At 45.8% G+C, this 27,124-nt stretch overlaps 1 protein-coding gene across 3 annotated transcripts in view; it reads right to left on the bottom strand.

Annotated features, from left to right (window-relative positions):
• Window positions 1-2,600: 2,600 nt before the first annotated feature.
• Window positions 2,601-27,124, bottom strand: part of TP53INP1 (tumor protein p53 inducible nuclear protein 1) — a 47,994-nt gene continuing 23,470 nt past the window's right edge. Inside the window, exons 2-5 of one of the 3 annotated variants that reach the window (XM_073550405.1) lie at window positions 26,254-26,391; window positions 10,735-10,974; window positions 9,789-10,128; window positions 2,601-7,969 (exon numbers count right to left, since the gene is read on the bottom strand). In XM_073550405.1, coding sequence (XP_073406506.1) covers window positions 7,726-7,969; window positions 9,789-10,128; window positions 10,735-10,840 — 690 coding nt within the window. In that variant the 5' untranslated portion in view covers window positions 10,841-10,974; window positions 26,254-26,391 and the 3' untranslated portion in view covers window positions 2,601-7,725. Of the gene's footprint in view, window positions 7,970-9,788; window positions 10,129-10,734; window positions 10,975-21,042; window positions 21,116-26,253; window positions 26,392-27,124 lie in introns of all 3 variants that reach the window. The other 2 variants (XM_073550406.1, XM_073550404.1) reach the window with 2 other exon arrangements.

Here is a 27,124-nt window from a genome sequence, read left to right as displayed (position 1 = left end):
ATTCACTTATAAACTTTCAATCACCATAAGCACACTGAAACAACCCCTTTTGTAATGGAGCCCCAGGGCCACGGACCGGGTCACTGCTGCCGTGACAACCCCCCGTTGAGAAGATCAACCGGCCCGGTACAGAGTACCCCGCTCCATTTGCATCGGAGTCTACGAGCTGCAAGCGACGCCAGTGGCTCAAGTCTGTATATTGCAATGTTTTGCACATCTACAGTAGCTCCTTATAATTTTTCACTTTGTAAATTTGAAGTGTAGGCAAATAACCTGGGCATCGGCGAGGCTTACACATTCTAGTACTCATAAGCTGGCACAGAAAGGCACTGCAGTGTGAAGGCTTTGGGTCATCCCTTACATATAGGAAGTAACTGTGGTACATATGTAACAGGGCCTGTAATCAGGACTTCCTTTTAGTTTCTAGCAGATGCACAGTCACGAACCTACACCACAATCTAAGCTCCAAAAACATGGCTACAAGGTTCCTTCTATGTTAGATGCACATAAAGCATAGATTAATAAAAAAAAAAAAAAAAAAAAAATGTAAACAAGAATTTAAAGAGGCCTTTTCAAACACATTTTTCATCTTGAACTGGAAACTATTAGAGTTGAGCGAATATGTTTGGAATCGGCCGGCGAATCTGAATTTGCCAAATTCGTGCCACATTGGTATCCTATTCGGGCCGAATTTATGTTTGATGATCGGTTCCGAACATATTCGGTAATTTGTACTCCCATTGACATTTGGCTGTGTTCAGCGAATGCAAAAATAATATTCACAGACGATCGTAATCTGAACCAAATTTTGAAAAATTAGCTCAACTCTAGACACTATGCAATTGTGGCTGTGGAGTAGAATAAAGTTTTTTTTATTTTTTTTTTTTTTAATTTTGCCTCTGTTGCGGAGATATTACCGATCGGCTAAAGTTAACTTCAATGGGTGGCAAATATTTAGTTCAAGTGGATTTTCTTGCATTGTATTCACTGGGGGCATGCACCTCTGCCTCCTGTATGACACTGGCCAATCATAAGCAGGCAGCAACATAGAAGTGCAGAAGGACTAGTGATTATGCCATCTGGGTCACATGACCTAAGTCTACAGGTTCTGCCAGCCGGAGTGTGCAGCCTAAATAAGCCCTAATAAATACTCAGCACAGAGTTGTGGAGCCATTCACTCCAGTTAATAGTTCCAGAACTTATGTGCTGTGTAATAGATGTCCAGTGCATATTTAAGCTGCACACTGACTGGCAGAGACTGTGAACTCAGGTTATGTGACCCTATGAACATCACTGGTCCTTCTGCTCTTCTATGATGCAGCCTAGTTATGATTGGTCAGCATCATACAGGAGGCAGAAGTACACGCCCCCAGTGAATCCTATGTAATTTCACAAACTTAGATTTAACTAAGGTTAACTCATTAGGTTCCAGATACCTCACTGCTAATATCTCCACAACGAAGAGGGAAAAAAAAAAAAAGACAAAAAAAACGTTTATTTCACTCTGCAGCCACTATTACATTGTGTCTCCAGTTCAACATGAGAAATTTGACAAAAAAGGTAGTCTTTTATGATGGTGATCTGTGTGTAACGATGTTTTTTCGAGTAGGTTACATGGGAATAGACATTATGCAATAGACTTAGTAGGGCACAATTCATATAATACACAAAGCAGAAACAAAGGACACCACTGAGTATCTTGTAGTGCCTGCAGAGATGGATGCCCTCCCATTCCTGGTGTGGATCTCTTCTCTATGCAGCGTTGACACCAGACTAAAATCAATTCACAACAACCACACTCGCCTCAGTATCTCCTACGCATACTGCTGGGAATTGACTTGGAATAACTTCATTCTGCCAAAACACTGGCCATCCAGATAAGGCTAGTTTCACACTAGCGTTTATGAGCGCAGCGACGGCCTGCACACGGCCGCCGCTAAGCCCTGCCGCGCCTCCTCCCGTAGCATGACGCTGCATGCGCCCTGCGTCCCCTATCTTTATCACTGGGGGCGCAGGCCGTGCGCAGTATGCGTTTGGCGGCGCATGAGTCCTTTTGACGGTGCGCCGACCTGCACCAAACGCAACCTGCTGCAGTTTGGTTGTGTCGGCGCACCGTCAAAAAGGCGCATGCGCCGCCAAACGCATACTGCGCACGGCCTGCGCCCCCTGTGATAAAGATAGGGGACGCAGGGCGCATGCAGCGTCATGCGCCGGTAGGCGGAGCTACCGACGGAGGCGCGGCGGGGGCGGGGCTTAGCGGCGGCCGTGCGCAGGCCGTCGCTGCGCTCATAAACGCTAGTGTGAAACTAGCCTAAGACAGCTGGCAGCCCATACAGATGCCCAGCTGAAAGTGCATGGGTTGTGAAATTGGGAGAGCCAAGAAGTCTGCGGCCTGGCAGCTGGGCGACGTCTCATCTCCAGGACAAGAGGGTCAAATGTTTGGATTCAAAATGCCCCAAACCCCAATAGATGCTGGTAGGAGGGTAGTGCGGCCCCCCATATACATCAGACTGAGCCAATCCCGAAGACAGCTGAATTTAATCTAATGGGTATAGGACCTCAGCCCTTCTGTTAAGAACCATTTGTCCAGACTCCACCATAAATGCTAGCTTTGCTGAGACAACAAAAGAGGACACAGAAGGGAAATAGGATCGGGCATGCCGAAATCCAGCAGGGCCAATCTCTTACCCCAACATCTGCTGTAGGACGACAATCAATAGGACACACACACTAATCACCAGCTAAAGAAATGTTGTGACCTCAAACTAAGTCTCCAGATCTTCTGCTTCTGTTTAACTTAATCTCCAAAAACAAAGTATCTGACTGACCACTTTTATGGGGGTTGGAAATAAATAAAAGGAGAAAACATAAAACAAATAAAGAACAAACTCCTTCCACAACTTCTAGGCTCTCATTTTAAGTACGGAGTTATTCATATGTTTGGCTGAATCACTTTAACCCCGAGAACATCATGAAACAATACTCAAGACATTTAACGGTGACAGATCTGGAATTGGAGGAAAACCAAAAATATTCGGTCAAGTAACAAATGGAAAGGCTGGTCAGAGAGCCAAGAACAAGACCTACTCCTATCATCCAGGTAAAAGGATCATATGGAAAGGGGAGATAGTTTGCCATGCTTGCACTGGTAACGTTTCCAAAGAGAAGGCCTTTAGTAACCATCTGCACCCGCACGGACAAGAGCTGTGAATAACAGACTCGCGAGCACATGCGCACACTAGAGCTGCGGATTTCCGCTCAGAATCAGCAGCGGAGCTTTCTTCTTTCCTTTCTTCTTCCATATGTAGTCTACTAAACTCCGAGCACGGTGTTCTGACTGCCCATCTATGACAGATGGAGAAGAAATGAGGATTGGGCATGTTGGACTTCATTATGCCCAATCCTACTCTCCCAGGAAATCAGCCAGGCATTGTTGGAAAATCCCAGCATTGGCTCGATTCCTACTTCCCTACTGTAGCCACTGTTGGCTGAATGGGCATTTTCCAGCCATCATATGTGAACGGACGGCTGTAAACCAGTACGGTTTGGCAGTCTGACCATAGGGATTTATGGTAAGAAGGTTTCCGACATTAGAGCAACTAAATCACAGTCCAGGTTTTATTTTCCAGGTGAGCTATATGAAAGGAAAATTGCTCTGTGACTGATTACTATAGGCAAGAAAAACTTATGGCTGGGCTGTTCTCCCCAAGTCTGCTCCATAGGGTCCCCAGAACGATGGAAGACATAGATCACCAATATCACGGCGGTGTCCTGAAGGGTGGGATCCTTTGAAATGGACTCTGAACCGAGTTATAATGGGCAGAGGAAGAATTAAGGGAAGAGAAGTAAATACAGAAAGGCCCTTATAGGGATTACACACTGATCCCTACAATCAGCGCCACCCTTGGATTATTGGCAGCATCTGGTATTGCATGGCCATTACAATCAGCCATTCGGGTTGGCAGCTCAGACAGCCGTGCTGCAAAATCCTGCACAGGTTTAAAACACCAAACTTGGCAGCTGCCAAGGATCTTTTCCTCCAAAAAGAAATAGTGCTGGACAATTCAATGACCTGGAAAACGGTCACCAAAAACCAATGCATAACGGCAGAGATTCACCTACACCGGAGGGTAAAAAAAAAATTAAAAAAAAAAAAATACTGGAGGATGAAATTCCCAGAGTGCGTTCTGCCAGGAAATGCTGAGAGTTGTAGTTTCTCAACAGCTGATGATTTATTATCTACGTAAAATAGAAAATGTGAAATGTTGCACTAGAAATGTAAGACAGAAAATGGTAAAGGACACATCTTACTGGTGAGGAATATTCGAGGGAAAAAAGAAAAGGGAAAGTTTTTCCATGCTGCAGATTTTCTGTGCCCATCAAGTTCAGTGTGGTTTTTATTGCTGCATTTTTTTTTTTGTCTATTGCTGGCATGTCATCAAAAACAAAGCAGCATCATCTAAAACAATTTCTGATATTTGGCTTTGACAAAACATTATTGATCGTCACGTGTGGATAACACACATTTCTTCCGCCGAAATGCACACGTGTTTTTTTGTTTTTTTTTTAACCTGCAGATTTTCCGCATCCAATGCAAGTCTATGGGAAAAATCTGCAGAGAAATGCCAGGGTGCCCGCAAGGGAAAACAGCATGCAGCGGATTCGAAACACGCACCGAGTGCATAAAAAAGTAGTATAAACTATAAATCCCATCCACTTTACTGGAACTGCAAGACGTGGCGAAAATATGCACAAAAAAAAGGGATCAAAGGCTCGTCATGTGAAAGTAGCCCAAGAGGAAAAACCCTGAGCTACATGCACATGTCTTACAGACGCTGGTGTAGCCACAGGTTTTGAAGCAGAAGAGGCAACAGGAAAATGCTGGAGATTTTTCTTTCCCTGAAGCGTCCACTTTGTCATCCTCTGTCTTTTTTGCGGTGGCCTTCCTGCAAGATTGTTTTTAAATTAAATACTTCATGACCGTCAAAGCCTGAAACTGTTAAAAGAAGCGCACAGCAAGCAGTTTTGATGTTGGTCATTATTTTAAACATTTATTTTTTTTTTTTTACACTTTCAGGAGATTGAGCACACACCCCAATAGTGCTGAAGGGATTTTCTATTAAAAAAAAAAAAAAAAAAAAAAAAAAAAAACACTTCGCACAATAATTTTTTCCCCCATATAAACTCTCAAAGTTTACCGCTGATTAGATGGTAAGTAATGCCCCACTGAAATACATTATTTTTTTTTGAGAGAGACCCATGAGCATAAAGGCCCAAGACTGGAATCACAAAACAATCACTTTGCATCTGTGCATTAACAAGGTGGCCGGATATGCAAGGCTAGCGAATGAGAACTTGAAATTCTGCTATTACTGTAACAGCACTACTGGCCAGTGGACCTGACCCTTATAGTGTCCACTCTGGACACTGCCCATAGGTACAACTAAAAATAAAAATCTACATAAACACTCCATAAAGTTTTTGCATGGCTGTGAAGGAAATCTTGTGGATGACAAATACACAGAAGGAGGCGAGAAGCCCCGACCACGCGCCCAGTCGGGAGGGGATGAACACCATGCATTTGCAATTAGAAGAGAGAACGGGGCATGCACAAAGTTACCTTCACAGCCAGAGAGGTGTCAAGCAAAAAGGAGGCACTAGATGGGGAATGAGGCTGTGGAAGTACAACATGACCCTTAATGTACTTCCATCCCTGAGTGTATAGGGATTAATGGTGTAAGGCATTCCCAACATGAGGTACAGATTGTGATGCATCTTCAACAGCCACAAATTGTTTAGGGAGGAGTGCGGGGAGAAAGCTTCCTAACAGATTCACTTTAAAACACAGATTTAGAAAAAAATATATGACAAAGACCACAAAGTCTAGGCATTGTATCACAGCCGAGCACAACTATAGAGTTTAGTACTGGATTCACGACAGAGCAGCAGAAATGACCGAGGTCGGGACGGCTGCACAGTTAACGGCCGGCTTGGAGCCATACATATGGTTATTTGTGAAAACTCCCTCCCCAAACAAAACCCTTTGTGCCTCCATTCGGCCAAGCACAAAACAAAGGTTTTAAGAAACAATATGTTGCATCGGACACCAATATACACACAGGTCTGTATTGTGACACTGTAGACACACAACAAGGAAGAATTACTAAAGCTCTCAAGTATTTCATCAACATTTGAGTGACTGACGGGGAGGATCTAGATCGTCCCAAGTGATCAAAACATTTGCATTATTCTACCGCACTGCTGAGCGAACAGTGGAAGCATTTGTGCCCCACAAATGGTTAACCGCATAGGGTTATTAGAAGGCAACTGGTACTCCATATAATAAAATTATAAAAATAAGCCACACAATATTGATCGCAAGGCTTGCATCCCATCATACCAGGGGTCAGAGCCATCGTGATGACGTGGCTGCAAAAGTAACACTCCATCACACTCCAGCTGAAGTCAGTGGGAAACTCATCGATTCCTCCTTTTGGAGTGTGATGGCCTTTTACACTGGTCAATGGTTTACCAGGAGCAGAAATCCCCCCCCCCCCCAAATGCCTTCAAGAACAAACTATGCCTCACATGTACCACGCCCTGTAATATAGAGGGCCATTTACCATATCCACATGGCGCAACAATGGCACCGCTTTACATCCGGAATCCATCATGAGATGGGAGGATAAGACAATGCATGTGAAGTGTTAACCTAGCGAGGCAGAAGAAGCTATGGACTGGTCCGCTCAGGTCAGGGTATGTACACTGCATCTGCTCAGGGCCAGATACATTAACCCTTCAAAATCAATGGCAGACAAAAGTATGCTGTGAAAAAAATACAAAAAAATACAAAAACAAATAATTTCCATTTTAGAATACCATATACATACACAATAGCTATATTGCAATTCCTATACAAGAAAATGCCCTACAAAAAAAATTAAAAAACCTTGATTTAAAAATGTAATGAAAAATTGCCAAAAAAATAAAAAAAAAATCCATGGCGGTTTGAAGACGACGTAACATCAATTACCAGTTTGGTCGTCAGTGGAAGCTTGAACAGTTGTTTGCTGGTATTAACAATCATTGTTATATCTCAAGGAGGTAATGCAGCCCTCTACAGAGGAAAACAGTATAAATAGGCATCATTAGTTTTTCCCCTATATTTCAGGGGAAAAAAAAAAAAAATGCATTTTTTGGTTTCCAGCCAAGGATAATGGATCAAAAAGGTCTCATAACACGCCTTCGTACAGTCTTCTAGTTGCATAATGGACTGGTGGAGACCGGAGTTCATATTCCTGCTCAAGTTTTAGGAATGGCTTTTTTTGGCAGGGTGACATTCGCCCCCAAATACGCCACAAGGTTTACTTGGGCCCAACTGTGCCAATGGGATTGTGCCGGCTGCCAAAGCCATAGCCAACCATGAGCTGTCAGAAACCATTCTCAACCTGCTAAGGGTTTAGCATTTGTAACTGCGTCCATCACAAGGAATGTGTCCGTCTGCGAGACATCTTATTAATATGAAATGTAAGACATTTCAGAAAGACAAAAAAAAAAAAAAAAAAGTTATGGAACTATCTAGACGTGACGCCGCACCCAGATCGGCGAGTACTCACTGGAGACTTGTGCTCCCGACACTACAGAACATGGACTCCGCAAGGTGCGGAATCATTTGTATAAAGAGAGGGGGGGGAAGAAAGAAACAAAAAGTGGTCAGACATGTTCTCAATAATTGTACCGACGCTGGGAAGGCTGGTGAACGATGACCCTGCTGTGCTTGACCTGGTGCGAGCGGCAACCTCGAATGCGATTTTGGCGTCTAAGGCTCTTTCGGTTGAGAAGAGTTTTTTCCATTTGCGGTTTTGACAATTTAGAGAAGTGAACGGTCTTTGTCGGGTTCAGCCGAGTGGACAGGGTTGCTACAAAACAATGCACGTGTTGAGCTATATTACTATGACCTGGATCCAACCTGAAAAATATAGAAGGGAAAAAAAAAAAAAAAAAATGTTATAGCAATAAAAGATTAAAGAATAACCGGCATCTTAAGTTTTATTCTATAAATCAATAGTAGCCATGAAAATAAGAAACTGTGCAATATATCCTTATTGGAGAAATCTGCTTCCTTCTCCTGGACCGATCTTATCTTGTTACCTGCCGATATAAGCAAAACTTTAGGGAGGGAGTTGAGTGGACACTTCCACTTTGGCCGTACTATGTAGTTACCTTACGTATGGCCATATTGTGCCCTGTCAATATCTTAGTGCACCCATGCCATTAGTAAGGGGTCCGTGATTAAAGGAGGATCATGCTCCTTAGACAGCAGTCAATCCACAGCCTGTTCTCCCGATCCCCCAGACATGATTTTCTGTGGGACCAAGGGAATAATGTCACTGATCAGACACCTATGGCAGCTGCTGGAGTAAAAGGATGGGACACTGTGAAATCAAAAGTGACTTCAGGGGAAAGAAGGAGCAATCTGCCATCAGGGAATATTGATAAACTCCTGCTCACAGTAAGTTAGTGCCACTTAAAGTCATCAATATGGCTGACATTTGTCTAGTGTGCGCCAATGATATATTCCCACTGTATTTCGGATTTTTTTTCCTTAATACTATTTTTTTTTTTTAGTCTCCTAAAGGGACTTTAACCTGTGAATAGAGATGAGCATGCGTGCTTAGATAAGGTGCATGCTCGTGTCCTAATCGAGGATTTTCGGCGTGCTCAAAAAAGGATGCTTGAGTGCCTGCGTTAATACAAAAAATGGTGGGGGGAACAAGAGGCGCAATAGTGCCCTATCACTAGTGACACTTGAAGTATGAGTGGTATAATACAGTTCCACTCACCTATTCCAGTTGTGTAACCACAACTGGCTTGAGAGCATATCACAGAATCAGCTGCTGCAGGACCTCCACCAACCACTCGCACGTGGAAAAACCTTCAGAAAGTTGTGGGAAGCAGGGTGTGTTGCAGTCCGCGCTGCCGAGGTTCACAAATCACCTGGGATACAAGATGTTGTAGCAGTGTACTCCTTTATTTCCTCCTACGCGTTTCGGCGCCCTTCCTGGCACCTGAATATCCCTGAGGAAGGTGCCAGGAAGGGCGCCGAAACGCGTAGGAGGAAATAAAGGAGTACACTGCTACAACATCTTGTATCCCAGGTGATTTGTGAACCTCGGCAGCGCGGACTGCAACACACCCTGCTGTGCCCGCGTTGACAGCCACAACACATGCAGGGATTGTCTGCTTGTTAGGCAATCCCTGCATGTGTTGCGGCTGTCGTACAGCCGCGAGACATGTAGCCATGGTGACTCGAGCATGCCGAAAATACTCAATTAATAAATGAGTGTTCGGATAACACCTTATCAGAGCACGCTCGATCATCACTACCTGTGTTCATTGGATTGCGCCTCTAAAATTACAATGCAGCTTTATTGCAGTATATAGTCAAAATGACGTTCCCCCGTAAAAACACAGGCTGGGGTGGGACTAGGTTTGCAGCCAAGGTTCCTTTAGTATGTCCTTGCCTACAACCACAACCCATTGGCATCCCGTGATCACGTCACATATGGATTGGTGCACGCACACACTGGCAATCTCACCAATTAACTGCCACCATCACTGATCAACAGTGGCGTTTAAAAATGGTTACAGCAGCAATCAGTGCCAGCCCTAGCAGTAACCGGGAAATGCCTGTGCAATGCAGCCAGCATCTGCCAGTTATGGTGCAAGAGGAGAGAAGACCCAACCCCAAAATAGGAGCTCCGTGGACAAAACAGTTGATCACTCACCGTAAAGAACTTGCATTATGAATTTCTGAGTCGCATATCTGCTTACTGCAAAGGTTGTGAACGGCGTAGACGGACATGCTCGGGTGTTCGATGAGCAGGTTCTCTAGCGGGCTCGTCTCCACCTCCGTAGTGGCCAACTCTCCAGCGGTAAAACAGGGCGGTGGAGTAACAAACCAACTTTCCTCCAAAGGACACGGATCAAAATGGACATAAAAAGAGTCGCTAATGTCGTCAAACTGTTCAAAGGCACCTGGTGCGCAAGTCAAGACGGGGTCTTCATGTGGGCGGTCGATTTCTTCAAAGGAAGAGGCTTCTTCTGGTGTTCTAGTGCAGTTATTGACTTTATTGGAAAAGACGAAAAATACATTAGGATATGAAATTATAGATAAAATTCCAACAGTTATACCCATTCCTGACCAGCCTGGCAATATCAGGCTGTTTGTATCCCCCCCCCCCCCCTCTATTTTTGCAGGACATGTTGTAGTTTGGAATAACACCATTCATTTTACAATATAATATACTGAAAAATGGAAATGAGAAAAATAAAATGCAATTCCGCTACTGATACTGTAAAGTATCCATCCCTTGGGGAAGAAAATGATTCAAAAATATCATGATTCTTACAGTCAGGTCAATGGCGAAAAAAAAAAAAAAAAAAAATCTCCGGCACCAAGATGGCAGTGACAGAGGCCTACAGCAAGTCCCTGGCTGCAAGAGCATCACATCAGCTCCTTGTGGAATCATTCTTGGAAGTAGGATGGGAATTGGGATTTAGAAGGCTGTTACACAGCTGGCAGCCACCAAAAACGATAGGAGGGGTGCACTGTGCACTTGCCAACACCAAAAACACTTACCAACGTGATGGGGGGGGGGGGGGGCACCGCATCCACGGACCACTGTACTCACCCACACAACATCGGTGGGCCACGAGACCGCACATCCTTACCTATGAAGTCTACCACAATCCATTCGTCATCATCTTTCTCAGCGAGTTCCGGTTCCGGGACGCCGGGGACGTCTCTTACAAACATGCTGTTCAGCTTCTGGAACATCCCGGGTCAATAGCAGGGTCTCCTCCTGCCAGTCCGTCACAGGGCACAGCGGTTGCTCAGGGTTAGCAAGGTGGCACAGGCAGTGACAAAGTGCAGAAGGTCCGGCACAGAAGAGCACAGGAAAGGTCTCAGGGCTGTACAAAACCAGGAAGACAGTGGAAAAAAAAAAAAAAAAAAAAATAAGATTATCTATATTTAATCTCCACAGACTATAGAAAATGCTCAGCAACCTCAAATAGTCACCACCATCTTTTGGACATAAGTCTCTCCCATGCATAGCTGCCATTTCAAACACTTAAAGGGAAGGTCTCATGTACTAGCCACAATCTGCAGCAACTAGATTTACAGAGTAACCATCGCTTTAGTTTTTATTGCATAAATCAGTAGTACACAAGGAAATAGGAAACTTTATAGAGAAATCCACTCCTTTATCCTCCTGGACCAATTTTATTTATTATTTATTTTTTATTTTTTTTACACACAATTTACGGGTAAAATCTGCATTCAGTGAAGAGAGACTATATCCATTATGGATATAGGAGATGTCAGTTGGTGCTCATAAGGTTCTATGGAGAGGGAAGCAGAATTAATGAGCTAGACAGACATTCTGTACGTTCGTCATCTCAAAATCAATAGTAGACATGAAAATAAGAAACTTTGTAATATATCTCTTAAGAGAAATCTGCTTTCTCCTCGACTGATCTTTTATTCTAAATCCCTGGGCAAAATCTTTCAGTGAAGACACATTTTCCCCATTACTCAGAATAAAAAGATGTCAGTTGGTGCTACTATAATTGTATGGAGGGAAGGAGGAGCAAGAGGGAGAGAGAGACATTGTGCTGGAAGTTTTCCAGAAACAATTACTGTTCTCCATAGAACATTACAAGCACCAACTGCCACCTCCTATCTCAGTAATGGGAAGGTCTGGATTCACTGATGACACATTTTAACCTTGAATTGAGAACTTTGAGAATGATGAGTGCAGGAGGAGAAAGAAGCAGATTTCTCTGATAAGATGTAGTACAGAAGTTTCTTATTTTCACACATACTATTGATTTATAAAGTGTTACCATCTTGAGTCCCTGGTAGAGGCCATATTGTAAACACACACACACACACACACAAACACAACAGCACAGTGTCCACAGTCCAGCGAGGAGTATGCACTTTATGGCAGCTGAAATGAATGAGCGACACATGGCAGAGGTCATAAACCAATGCAGTCTCCGAAGTACCACCATATCCCCACAGACCCAGGCACCAGTATACAGAGCTTTATTAACTTTGTGTTTATGTAGAGAGATATGCCAGGGCTACCAAAGCCAATTCAGGTGGTTAAAGGGGTTGTTCTGTAGTAAAATAAAAATTTACAGTATAATTTTTCCATAAGAAAAAAAAAGTACGTATGGATTAAAAATAATGAGAGCGTCACCGCCCTGCACCCCTACGGATCCAGGGCGGCTCTATAGTTCTGCGGTGGCTCCGGAAGTAGAGTCCGTTCCAATCAAAAACATGGATTTTTGTAAGTACTCACCGTAAAATCCTTTTTTCTGAGATGCTCATTGGGGGACACAGGTACTGTGGGTGTATGCTACCGACATCTGGAGGCTGACACTAGGCAAACACCACAAGGTTAGCTCCTCCCCCGCCGTATACACCCTCGCCCTGAATGCGGGCGGAAACCAGTTTAGTGCAAAAGCAGTAGAACAATAACAATCAACCTTAATGCAGAAAAACAATATGTCTGGCAAAGGACCACCCTGACATTCACAAAAGAACATACATTAAATAAACGAGAGCCAACTTGGCTAACAGGGTGGGTGCTGTATCCCCCAATGAGAGTCTCGGAGAAAAGGATTTTACGGTGAGTACTCACAAAAATCCATGCTTCTCCTTCGCCTTATTGTGGGACACAGGTACTGTGGGACATCCCAAAGCAGTCCCTGGGTGGGAGATTGACTCACTGATCCAAGCTACATGCACCTCCTGTTTAAAGGTGCGCCACCGCTGCTTAGAGAATCCTTCTACCCAGGCTCGCATCCGCCAAAGCCTGAGTATGGAAACTATAATGTTTAGTAAACGTGTGCAGGCTGGACCAGGTCGCTGCCTTACATACCTGTTCCGCCGAAGCCTGGTGCCGAAGCGCCCAAGAGGCGCCCTTTGCCCAAGTAGAGTGCGCTTTCATCCCTGATGGAACTGGCGCACCTCTGATGCGATAAGCCTCCTGAATAGTTAAACGGATCCATCTGGCTATGGTCGCTTTTGAGGCCGCGAGTCCCCTCCTGCGCCCCTCAGGGAGCACGAACAGCGTATCCGTCTGGCGAAAAGGTGCCGTCCACGACACGTACCTCTGAGTGCTCTCACCAGGTCTAAGGTGTGAAGAGCTTTCTCCACGCGATGCACCGGTGCCGGACAGAACGAGGGCAAGACAATATCCTCATTGATGTGGAAAGAGGACACCACTTTCGGAAGAAAAGGGGGAGCTAGTCTAAGCACCACCTTATCCTTGTGAAAAGCGAGAAAAGGTGCTCGGCAAGACAGAGCCGCCAACTCCGACACTCGCCTCATGGAGGTAATGGCCACCAAAAATACCACCTTCCAAGAGAGGAATGATAAAGATATATCCTTTAACGGCTCAAAAGGAGCTTCTTGCAGGACACTCAGGACCAGGTTAAGGTCCCAGGACAACGCCGAAATCTGTCTCCTAAGGGAGCTCTTGGCCAGTCCCGCGTCTAGGCCTGACTGGAGAAAGGCCAAGATGTTGGGAATAGAGAATGTTAGGGGCAAAAACCCCCGCTCTCGGCACCAAGCGAAGAAAATTTTCCAGGTGAGATGGTAGATTCTTGCCAAGGTAGACTTCCTGGCGCTAACCATTGTAGCGACCACTCCACGCTCGAACCCAGCCTGGGTCAGAATCCAAGATTCAACGGCCATTGATGACGAATCGAAGGAACCTTTGATGAGGTGGAAAAATGGGGACGTGCAGGTAGGCATCCTGGATGTCGACAGAGGCTAAGTACTCTCCCTGCCCCATGGCCGAAATAACTGAACGGAGAGATTCCATCCTGAAATGTTTGACCCTGATGAATTTGTTCAGGGGCTTCAGGTCCAAAATAGGCCTGACCGTCCCGTCCTTTTTGGGGACTGCGAACAGATTGGAATAAAAACCCTGAGCTCTCATGCTCTGGTACGGGAACTATGACCCCGTTGTACTGGAGTGAATCGATGGCCCCTAGCAACGCCTTCGCCTGGGACTTCACCCTGGGAAGTCGGGACAGAAAAAAAACGTCTTGGGGGGGGGGGGGGTACCTGATAAACTATCTTGAACCCCGAAGACACCAGTTCCGCCACCCATGAGTTGTGTGCTACGTTGACCTGGACATGGCAAAAGAAAAGCAGGCGGCCACCTACCCTGCTGATATCGCCTACAAAGTGCTGCGAGTCATTTGGCTGAGGACTTCTGCGGCCTGGTTCCTCTCGACCTGGGCTGGCGCACGCACATCCTCCCCAATGGATTGGGTCTATATGAGACCTGTCGCTCCCTATCCTGGTTGGAGCGATTTGGGCCAGCCCAACTGGTGGCAGTCGTCCACCCGGTATTGCGAAAGGCCCGAAACCGTGCCGGGCCCAGGCAAAAAGGCTGCTTAACTTTCTGCTGCGGGAGGAAGCTGCTTTTTCCCCCTGTCGCGTCATAGATGAGCTGATCCAACTTCTCCCTGATAGGGCAAGGAAGTCAAAGACTTCTTGGAGACAGAATCAACTCGCCAAGTTCTTAACCAAAGGGCTCTGCTAATTGCTACCGCGTTAGCGACTGCAGATACCGCACAATTGGCCGCATCTAAGGAAGCAATGATCTCTAGCCTGCAAGGCCCTACTCAATGATTCTGACCATGACATCATGGCCTTGGCTACCCACGTTGCCGCAAACGAGGGAGCAAGCGCGGACCCTGATGCCTCAAAAACTGATCGAGCTAGGCTATGAGTCTATCAGTGGGGTCCTTAATTGATGAGCCACTCGGTACCGACAGAGACTTCGAGGCCAGGCGTGACACTGGCGGATCCACCACTGGCGATTCCGTCCATCCTTTACGGAGTTCCGGGGCAAATGGATATCTTGCCTCTATGGTCTTTTGGCCCGAAAAACACCTATCTGGGCGTTCTGTGCCGCTGCACTATATCCTCAAATTCCGGGTGAGTACCAAACACTCTGTGGGGTCCCTGGCCCGTTTAAAGGCTACTTTATGGCTCGAAGCCAAAGTAACCTCATCTTCTACCCCCAGGGTCTGATTGACAGCTTCAATGAGGCTGTCCACTGTCTCTCGACTCCCTGAGGTATCAAGGTCCAGTGGCCCGTCTGAGTCACCATCCGAACACTGCCTACTCCCGAACATTGGTGAGGGAGAGCGAGATGCTGGACTGCCAGATTCCGAAGGACCATATAGACCGGGAGACCTCGTGTGGGTCCGCTTCCTTCGCACCTGCCTGGCATGAGAGCAGCCCCTGCAGGCCGAAGGCTCTTGTGAGGTGGAGGACCCCTCCCAGATAAGCGAGGCACTATCCTTGCCTCCATTCGGGGCGCGAAGAGACTCAATCGCCCTTGTAAGCAATACCATAGATTGGGATAATGATAGGGCCCATTCCGGAGGATTTTGTTCCTTTGACTCAGCTGCTGGGGGGGGGGGGGGGGGGGGCTTCTGGGCACGTTTGGAATCGCAGGCCTCGCACAATTTGTTGCTCTGCGCACGCGGAAACGCAGCCTTACAGGAGATGCATGCAGTGTAGAGGAAAGAGTGCATCCTTCCTTTCCCGGCCATATTGCTTCTGCCAGGCACTTTGCTGGTTTTTTTTTTTTTATTATATAGAGGGGGGCACCCCTTGCGTCCTAGCAAGCTCCCGCAGACTTGGTTGCACTCACTGCTCCTGCGTCCCCTTCACGCCAACGCTCCGGCGTCTGTGCTTCTCTGTGGGGCAGGCCGACCACTTTACCGGTCGAAGCCGCGGGCTAGATTAACACCCGCCCGCGCCGCAACTGCGCTGGCGATGCTCCTGTGCTAATCCTACCCAGCGTCACAGGAGGAGAGGAACGGGAAAGGAGAGCCTATTCTTGCCTGCAGCGCCGCATCTCTCTTGCTGCCCAGGAGCCCCACGCACGGCCTAGCCGGACCCAAGCTCACCCACGCCCTGTACCTTCGCCAACAGGTATGCAAGCCATCACGGAGGCGGGGGGGGGGGGGAATCCCGGCGGTGCAGGCACCCTCAATCCATCCAGCTTCCGAGGCCGAGGAGAAGGACCGTCCACTGCCTTGCAGCACCTTCGTCTAGCGTTGGTGGAGCAGTGGGGGCCGCTCGGACCGTCTTGTGCCTCTGTACAGCCACATGGCTTCCATACCTAGGGGTGGTCAGGGCTAGGTCCGGAATCATGTCCCACGGCGCGGGAGAGGATACTCGCACGTACTCGCCCGTTGATGGTTTGGGGAAATTGGACTCAATAGGATTCGTTGCCCCTGTCTAATCTTCATGGAAAAAGAGTCTGGAGAAAAAGACCAGACGTGTGCCTCCATAGACACTAAGCAACAAACTGGTTTCCGCCCACATTCAGGGCGAGGGTGTATACGGCAGGGGAGGAGCTAACCTTGTGTTTGCCTAGTGTCAGCCTCCAGATGGCGGTAGCATACACCCACAGTACCCGTGCCCCCCAATGAGGCGAAGGAGAAAAAAAAAAAAAAAAAAGTCATTGGCTGCAGCGGTCAGATGGCTAAAAGAGCAGGTCAGATTTTTGTCCGATGCGCTCTTCTAGTTACCCGAGTAATGCAGCCATTGGCAGGAGCGATGCTCAGACTTCCTAAACAAGGCTGACACCACATCCAGAGCCTCCTATGCTGGAACCACGGGAGAGCTGAAAGGCGAGCATGTCTCCGATTAGGTTAACTCTTCCCATATGTCCTTTAAAAAAAAAAAATAAATAAATAAAATATGCACAGAGGAAACATTGGCGTAATTACATTCACATTAATGTATCCAAAACACTTCTGAGTTATAACTGGATCGCACAATGCAGAAACAGTAATTAGTAGTGTGACCGCTCCGCTCGCTCCACATTGCCTCTTTCCATGCAACGGCTGGGTAAACTGCTGGGCACATCCGTTACAGCATAACTATCAGTGCCCAACCCTTGCCCGGATCTGCTATTCTCCAGCCAAAATACAGGATATAGGGTTTCCCAACTGTGGGAGTCATGTTTCGCTTTTGTAGTGCAAATGACCCTTCTAAAACCAGAATTGATCTGAAATAAGACAAAAGGCGAATAACTAATGTGGTGTGATTGGTAGAAAAGAATTTAGAAAACCAAGCGATGTCATTTTACTTAGACGTGCGTCACAGGAGAATTAATGTCAGGTTTCTAATGGGCAGTTAGCAAATGTCATCACTTTTGTTAAAAATGGTGGTCCACTTGTAGGACAACCCCTTCTCAAGTCACCTTGTCTCCCTGTCATGCACAATAACAGCATGTACAGTTAGGTCCATATATATTTGGACAGACAACATTTTTCTAATTTTGGTTCTAGACATTACCACAATGAATTTTTAACAAAACAATTCAGATGCAGTTGAAGTTCAGACTTTCAGCTTTCATTTGAGGGTATCCACATTAAAATTGGATGAAGTGTTTAGGAATTTCAGCTCCTTGACATGTGCCACCCTGTTTTTAAAGGGCCCAAAAGTAATTGGACAATTGACTCCAAGGCTATTTCATGGACAGGTGTGGGGAATCCCTTTGTTATGTCATTCTCAATTAAGCAGATAAAAGACCTGGAGTTGGTTTGTGGTGTGGTGCTTGCATTTAGAAGGTTTTGCTGTGAAGGAAACATGCAGTCAAAGGAGCTCTCCATGCAGGTGAAACAAGCCATCCTCAAGCTGCAAGAACAGAAAAAAACCCATCCGAGAAATTGCTACAACATTAGGAGTGGCAAAATCTACAGTTTTTTTTACATCCTGAGAAAGAAAGAAAGCACTGGTGAACTCATTAGTGCAAAAAGACGGTGGATGATCGCAGAATAGTCTCCATGGTGAAGAGAAACCCCTTCACAACAGCCAACCAAGTGAACAACACTCTCCAGGAGGTAGGCGTATCAATATCCAAATCTACCATAAAGAGAAGACTGCATGAAAGTAAATACAGAGGGTTCACTGCACGGTGCAAGCCACTCATAAGCATCAAGAATCAAAAGGCTAGACTGGACTTTGCTAAAAACATCTAAAAAAGCCAGCACAGTTCTGGAAGAACATTCTTTGAAGATGAAACCAAGATCAACCTCTACCAGAATGATGGAAAGAGAAAAGTATGGCGAAGGCGTGGTACAGCTCCTGATCCAAAGCATACCACATCATCTGTAAAACACGGCGGAGGCAGTGTGATGGCTTGGGCATGCATGGCTGCAAGTGGCACTGGGTCACTAGTGTTTATTGATGATGTGACACAGAACAGAAGCAGCCGAATGAATTCTGAGGTCTTCAGAGCCATACTGTGTGCTCAGATCCAGCCAAATGCAGGCAAACTGATTGTCCATCTGTAGTATGAAACGACGACCAATGATCTAAAGCCAAAGCAACCCAGAAGTTTATTAAAGCAAAGAAGTGGAATATTACTGAATGGCCAAGTCAGTCACCTGATCTCAACCCAATTGAGCATGCATTTCACTTGTTAAAGACTAAACTTCAGACAGAAAGGCCCACAAACAAACAGCAACTGAAAACCACCGCAGTGAAGGCCTGGCAGAGCATCAAAAAGGAGGAAACACAGCGTCTGGTGATGTCCATGAGTTCAAGACTTCAGGCAGTCATTGCCAACAAAGTGTTTTCAACCAAATACTAGAAATAAACATTTTATTTACAATTATTTAATCTGTCCAATTACTTTTGGTCCCTTTAAAAACAGGGACCAACATGTTAAGGAGCTGAAACTCCTAAACCCTTCATACAATTTTAATGTGGATACCCTCAAATGAAAGCTGAAAGTCTGAACTTCAACTGCATCTGAATTGTTTTGTTTAAAATGCATTGTGGTAATGTCTAGAACCAAAATTAAAAAATGTTTTGTCCAAATATATATATGGACCTAACTGTATACTCCCCTCTCCAGCACCGCTCCAGCAAAAGTGGAATTTAGTGAAGCGGCCGCTGACTGGCTGCAGGGCTCACGTTACCCAACGTCATCAAAGCCCCCGGAGAGCAGATACCAATATCTCTGGAATAGCGCCCATCTGAAGAGAGTCTAGCTGGTATTCTACATGGGGGAAATATGGCAGTTGTCTGAGTGGTGGACAGCCCTTTTAAGTTCAAGACTTCCTATGACTGAACCAATTTTACAGTGGTCTACAGCCAATCGAGTGTGCGTTGTTGAAGGGGTTGTCCGGCCTTAGGGTACAAGTCTGCAGTCACTCCAACTGCAGGCTTGCAAATCCTCACAGTGCACACTGCGAGGTCTCGCCAGTGCTGGGAGCGGTAGGCGAATGACCACAAGTATGTGATTAGCATACATGCGGTCATGTGCCGACTAGATGGACCCAGCCTCACTCAATGCAAATTAATTATACAGTGGGTACAGAAAGTTTTGAGACCACTCTAAATAATTCACTCTATTTTATTGCAGCCATTTGGTAAATTCAAAAAAGTTCATTTTTCTCAATGTACACTCTGTAATCCTCCATAATCCTTAAATGGAAGTAGTTTGGGACCACCAGAAGTCTTCCTAGACCTGGCCGTCCGGCCAAACTGAGCAATCGTGGGAGAAGAGCCTTGGTGAGAGGTAAAGAAGAACCCCCAAGATCACTGTGGCTGAGCTCCACAGAAGCAGTAGGGAGATGGGAGAAAGTTCCACAAAGTCAACTATCACTGCAGCCCTCCACCAGTCGGGCCTTTATGGCAGAGTGGCCTGACGGAAGCCTCTCTTCAGTGCAAGACATATGAAAGCCTGCGTAGAGTTTTCTATAAAAAAAAAAAAAAAAAAAAAAAAAAAAAAAAACCACACACACGAAGGACTCCATGACTATGAGAAATAAGATTCTCTGGTCTGATGAGACGAAGATTGAACTCTTTGGTGATAATTCTAAGCGGTATGTGTGGAGAAAACCAGGCACTGCTCATCACCTGCCCAATATAATCCCAACAGTGAAACATGGTGGTGGCAGTATCATGCTATGGAGGTGTTTTTCAGCTGCAGAGACAGGGCGACTGGTTGCAATTGAAGGAATCATGAATGCAGCCAAGTACAGAGAGATCCTGGATGAAAACCTCTTCCAGAGTGCTCTGGATATCAGACTTGTAGGAAGGTGAACCTTCCAACAAGACAATGACCCTAAGCACAAAGCTAAAATAACAAAGGAGTGGCTTCAGAACAACTCTGACAATTCTTGACTGGCCCAGCCAGAGCCCTGACCTAAACCCAATTGAGCATCTCCGGAGAGACCTGAAAATGGCTGTCCTCCAACGTTCACCATCCAACCTGACGGAACTGGAGAGGATCTGCAAGGAAGAATGGCAGAGGATCTCCAAATCCAGGTGTGAAAAACTTGTTGCATCATTCCCAAGACGACTCATGGCTGTACTAGCTAAAAAGGTGCTTCTACTCAATACTGAGCAAAGGGTCTGAATACTTATGACCATGTGATATTTCAGGGTGGTTTTTTTTTGTTAAATAACTTTGCAAAAATTTCTACTTTTTTCTCAGTCAAGAAGGGGTGCAGAGTGTACAATAATGAGAAAAATAAAAATGAACTTTTTTGAATTTACCAAATGGCCCCACTGTATGATGCTGGAAACAGTCCAGGCAGCATGTGGCCAGAAATATACAAGTGGCGCACTTGCGGTCACGTGACCACCTGCTCCTGGAACATCCTCACAGTGCCAGGAAGTCCAGCTAATCCGTGCAAACTCCCCCCCCCATCATCACTGATTGGCAGCTTGCTGTACATAGTTAGCAAGCTGCCAACCTGTGATGTGGGCAGGCTTATACAAAGCAGAGAAAATAGGGATTGTATGAAAATGACAGCGAGAAGCCTAGTAAGTTATACATAGCTAGAATCAGGGTCTCTGTCAATACATCATGCTGCTCTCAGATTACATAGAAGAAAAAAACAAAAAAAAAAAAAGGAAAAAACAAACATAATCTTGCAAATTTCACACTGGCCATTTTAGACTCTTACTTTCTCGAAAGCTCCTAGGGAAGGAGTCAGGTTCTGTCCAGAGTCCACCCCACACAGCACAAAGGGGCAACACCTGATTTGAGCATAAATATAAAGTCATTTAAAAACGATATTAAACTTTCAGGACTTTTGGTATAAAAATGATTCATGGATAAATTAATTTAAACAAAAAAAGTGTTCACTACCCAGACTGGATCCATATAATATCTCATCTGGGACATGTCAGAAGTAATGGTGTCAGAATATTCACCAAATAAGGTCCCGGCCCTCGCACTGAATGCGTCTATGGTTGGTTTGTTTTCCCCACACATACACAAGGGCTGGATTTTTTTTCCCTTCATTCTACAGCAAATATTTTTTTTTCCTACAGGGTCCAATGGGCGACATTTGCCTATGCACTTGCAGACGTCAGCGTCTTACACCGGATGGAAGGCTCAAGGTGGAAGCAATATGGAGCCGCAGGCCTGTTTGCTCCGATCGCTGTGAATGTAGACTTTCTTGTTCTTATCCAGACAGTAAAAAAAAGAACCTGGGAGTGGATTTGGGTACATTATAGGCAGAACTAATTATACAACAATTATGGTAGATTTACATAAAGGCCAGAACAGGAGGGAGGCCGGGCAGAAACCAGAGCATAATTGGTCTCAATGGCGTCCACAGTAACCCAAACAAAAGCAGCAAGGCCACAGCTAAAAGGGCTTATGTCAGACAAAGATCTCCGATGAACCACAGAAAAGATCGGGCTTCTAAGGCCTGTTTCACACTTCCGTTTTTGTGTCCGCCAAACGGATCCGTTTCCGTTTTTTTGACGGATCCGCGGTAACCGTAATGGAAGTCTATGGGACAAAAAAAAAACGGATCCTGCAAAAAAATGGCGGATCCGTTTTTTTACGGAAAACAACGGATTTTGACGGATTTGAAAAAACGGAAGTGTGAAACAGGCCTAAGAGGCTAGCTGCAAAATCACGGCAGCCAGAAGGCTTGATATAGCTGACACCGTTCACATCAAAAAGGTGCTGAGCTGCAGTACCGAGAATAGCCACTTCACAGTGCACGGCGCTGTGCTGTATCGGGGTGGGTTTATTTTGTGGACCACCAAAACACAATACTAATGAGCTATTCTAGGATAAACCATTAATACGTCAAGTAGTGGACAACCCCTTCCAGGAAGCACATTTCCTGTTGCTATAACCAGGGAAAAAAATACAAAACAAAAAAAAAAAAAAAAACAAAACAAAACAAAACAAAAAAAAAAAAACACACCAGTAATGTTGCAGCTCACTTACAGGTCATGTTCACACAAGCTTTTTCTGCTGCTTTTACTGCAGCCAAAACCAGATCTCTTGGCAGTTTAAACTCTGCAATCTTGGGGGGGGGGGGGGGTGTGGATTAAAGTGGCAGCGTGTCTCTTACTGTCCATAACACCACCCCCTAACATGAACATAGCCATAGAGGTATTTGGTTGCTTTTCCATTCCTGCTAAGATGGAAGAAAGTGAAACTTGGGCAAAATACAGCAGCATTTACAGCTAGAGATGAGCGACTTTGGTCGGATCGGGTTTCATGAAACAAAACAAAATTTGAGTCGGATGAAACAGGTCCGACTACGGCAAAAAAAAAAAAAAAAAAAGTCGGAGTTTCGTCCGAAACAGATTAAGGCCTGCGCCTGCCGCTGATTGGGTCGCGGCCTGGCGGCCGACCAATCACTGGCCCTCAATTTCGGTTACAGACACGATAAGGCGTATATATATATTTTATTTTCTCTCTATCAAAAGTTTGGACACACCTTCTCATTCAAAGAGCTTTCTTTATTTTCATGACAATGAAAATTGTAGATTCACTCTGAAGGCATCAAAACTATGAATTACCACATGTGGAATTATATAATTAACAAAAAAGTGTGAAACAACTGAAAATATGTCTTATATTCTAGATTCTTCAAAGTAGCCACCTTTTGCTTCGATTTCTGCTTTGCACACTCTTGGCATTCTCTTGATGAGCTTCAAGAGGTAGTCACCGGAAATGGTTTTCACTTCACAGGTGTGTCCTGTCAGGTTTAATAAGTGGGATTTCTTGCCTTCTAAACAGGGTTGGGACCATCAGTTGTGTTGTGCAGAAGTCTGGTGGATACACAGCTGATAGTCCTACTGAATAGACTGTTAGAATTTGTATTATGGCAAGAAAAAAAGCAGCTAAGTAAAGAAAAACGAGTGGCCATCATTACTTTAAGAAATGAAGGTCAGTCAGACCGAAAAATTGGGAAAACTTTGAAAGTGTCCCCAAGTGCAGTGGCAAAAACCAAGCGCTACAAAGAAACTGGCTCACATGAGGACCGCCCCAGGAAAGGAAGACCACGAGTCACCTCTGCTGCGGAGGATAAGTTCATCCGAGTCACCAGCCTCAGAAATCTCAGGTTAACAGCAGCTCAGATTAGAGACCAGGTCAATGCCACACAGAGTTCAAGCAGCAGACACATCTCTACAACAACTGTTAAGCAGCAGGCCTTCATGGTAAAATAGCTGCTAGGAAACCACTGCTAAGGACAGGCAACAAGCAGAAGAGACTTGTTTAGGCTAAAGAACACAAGGAATGGACATTAGACCAGTGGAAATCTGTGCTTTGGTCTGATGAGTCCAAATTTGAGATCTTTGGTTCCAACCACCGTGTCTTTGTGCGACGCAGAAAAGGTGAACGGATGGACTCTACATGCCTGGTTCCCACCGTGAAGCATGGAGGAGGAGGTGAGATGGTGTGGGGGTGCTTTGCTGGTGACACTGTTGGGGATTTATTCAAAATTGAAGGCATACTGACCCAGCATGGCTACCACAGCATCTTGCAGCAGCATGCTATTCCATCCGGTTTGCGTTTAGTTGGACCATCATTTATTTTTCAACAGGACAATGACCCCAAACACACCTCCAGGCTGTGTAAGGGCTATTTGACCAAGAAGGAGAGTGATGGGGTGCTACGCCAGATGACCTGGCCTCCACAGTCACCAGACCTGAACCCAATCGAGATGGTTTGGGGGTGAGCTGGAGCGCAGAGTGAAGGCAAAAGGGCCAACAAGTGCCAAGAATCTCTGGGAACTCCTTTAAGACTGTTGGAAGACCATTTCTGGTGACTACCTCTTGAAGCTCATCAAGAGAATGCCAAGAGTGTGCAAAGCAGTAATCAAAGCAAAAGGAGGCTACTTTGAAGAACCTAGAATATGACAACTGATTTTACTTTAAATATTAGGGCTATAGTGTCACAAAATATGCCCTATCAAATATGCGGCTATCAGGGCCGCTATCAGGGCATGACAGCCCTTACATGTGTATGGGGCCCAGTGATTAGGGGGGCCCCCCCAACCACGCTGGCAGCCTGGTCTGCAATAGGGCCTCCCTACATTTTATTCAGGCTTCTGCAGCTTTATTTTAAATGAAGACCCAGCGCCTGCAGGGCCCCCGGGGCAGGCCCCCCTGCACCATGATCCAGCCAGCGCCGCAATCCCCTCCCCTGCACAATGGTCCAGCCACAGCGCCGCCCTCACCTGACATCACACTGCTCTGCTCCTCCACTTGCTCATTCAAGCAGGGTGCCACGTGGGACTGGGAGAGGGAGGGAGCCTCGCCGCTGGAGCGCGGCCAGATAAGGTAAGAAGAATTTTTTTTTATTTTTTTTTTGGCTTTTAGAGCGGCGATCCGGGGGGCCCAAGGCAGACTGAGATGGGGGCAGAATGCTGGACATGGCGGCAGAATGTGACAGACACAGGAGGGGGCAGAATGTGAGACACGGGGCATGATTGGAGATAGATGGGGCAGGGTCATGGGGCAGGATGGATATGATTCAGACAGATGGGGCAGGAGGGGAGATCATATGGGGCACAAAGGATACTCATGAGGGCGGGATGGGAGAACATATTGCTGAAGCCAGGAACGAGACACACGGGGGTCAGGATGGGGGTATTATTACCATAGGGGCTAATTAAGGGATATTACTGCAGTGATTTTTTTTTTTTTTTTTTTTTTTTTTGAGTATACTGTTTTAAATGGGGGGGCGGTCCTATTACTGTGTAGAGTGACACTATGTTGCCTTTTTTTCTTCATGTGGTGTAATGTAGAAGTTGGGAAAAAATAAGTAATGTGTTCTGCAAGCAGAGCTCTGGCAGAAAAGCTGATGTTGCTAAACTGACCTTTCTTTTCTGGACAGAATACTTGCAGCCTGTAATATGCAGTTTTTTTTACAAGTTCACCTTCTTTGAATGGCTTTCCTTCTTTAGCATGACAATGGGTATTCGCGATTCCTATAGATTTCCTCCCCCTCTACTTTAAGATTGCCATACCCACCAAGTTATGACTCGCACACCTTTATTGGATAAATTGGCCACAGCAGCCTTTTATTAACATTTTAAACATAACATTTATAAAACAATGCCCACAAAGGAGGGGCGGTCCTCGAGGCCCAAGAATTGTAACCGCCACATGTTAGTGACCCCAGAAACCTTGTCCCCAAGACAAGTCGTGCCTCTAGCCGCTAAGCACCAGCTCAGAGACACTAATAGACTCGACCGGACACTATCCGCCTGAAATACCCACGTATTTCCGATTCTATTCCTCGGTGTGACCATTATGTTCCATGCCACATTAATCCACCCAAGGAGGGGGGGATTCCAGGACCTTATAGACCCCCCCCACCCCCTCCAAACCACCATTTCCTGGCACCACCAACCTCGAGGACCACTCCCGCCACACCAACACGAATGTTCTGACCCCCTCAAACATTTGTGTCCCGCCACACTTTAAACATTTCTCGATGCCCTCTTGAATTGCCAAACACCATAAATCCAATCCGATCGCATTCAAATGGATACCATCCTTCCTCCAATATTCCCCTTCGCCCGATTCCAAATCCATGTGGCGCACCACTATCGCCCCATTCCTTACCATAAAACGGGACACTGCTCGATTTAATTTTATCCTGGCCCTATTTACACCTCGGACCCATCTCGCCCCGTACCACACTTTCCTGGGAATGATGTCCGACCAGACCACCAAAAGCTTGGGAAACATGGACCACAGCCTAAACATGTCAAACTCAATAGCCTTGATTAAGTCCCTGCACGGTCGTTTACCCAAATCGTTCCCACCTAAATGGATAAGCAATACATCCGGAGTCCGATCTAGGCGAACGAACCTATGAAATTCAGGTAAAAGTTGCTTCCACACCATACCCCATTTATCGATCCACCTCAAGATTGCTAAAGTCCTTGGTACACCAAGCTGCCTCCCATCCGGATGAACGTCCGCTCTCAACGCTGCCCAGAAGACAAAGGAATGACCAATAATCCAAACGAGCAGCTGTCCCGTCTCTGAAACAAAGAAGAAAACAAAAATACCATAACCACATCAAGTAGACCCTGTGGACCAACACTAGACCAAATTTGGGCGTACATATGAACGAAACCTCAGATTCCCAGCGACCAATCCTCCTTACCATGTCCTCCCCCAGTCCCCTCCAGGCAGCCTCCGTAGCTGCCCCAATCCGAAATGAGTGCCCGCTGTAATCCTTTGCTGGAATGCCCCCTTTTACCAAACACCTGAATATTGTTATGAATTGAAAAGGAGATAGGAATGAGCCATCTTCATGAACTAACAACGGGTCAGTAATCGTTCCCCATCTTGACCTGAAATTCCTCATGCAGCTCACAGGGCATAAAGGAGACCCGCTCAGCTCGAGAAGTACCACCTTACAACCCTTACATTCCATATCCGTCTTAGAAGAACGCAAAAATATTTCTAACCGATCCCCATACATATCCACATCCTGTCTAAGCAGCCCCCCTTTTTTAAAAAACGGGAAGGGCTCACCAATTCCCCAAACCGAAAAGCCCCAAAAAATGCTAGAGAAAAGGCCAATTTAAATAGAACAACCTCCCCATGGGAGGCACATACGTCTCTCAAATGCTCGCCCAAAACCAACAGTACCTCATAGGACACCGGACGCCTCTTGTCCGAAACCCTCCAGTTTCTTCTCCATCCCTTTACCGCTTGCAGAACCAAAAATGACTTAGTTAAATCCCGTAACCCCCTAAACTTAAAGCC

Source organism: Dendrobates tinctorius, unplaced genomic scaffold (assembly GCF_039654945.1).
Source record: "Dendrobates tinctorius isolate UK_male_01 unplaced genomic scaffold, ASM3965494v1 ptg000165l, whole genome shotgun sequence".
In the NCBI taxonomy this organism is placed as follows: domain Eukaryota; kingdom Metazoa; phylum Chordata; class Amphibia; order Anura; family Dendrobatidae; genus Dendrobates; species Dendrobates tinctorius.
This window is presented reverse-complemented; position numbering and strand designations above follow the sequence as displayed.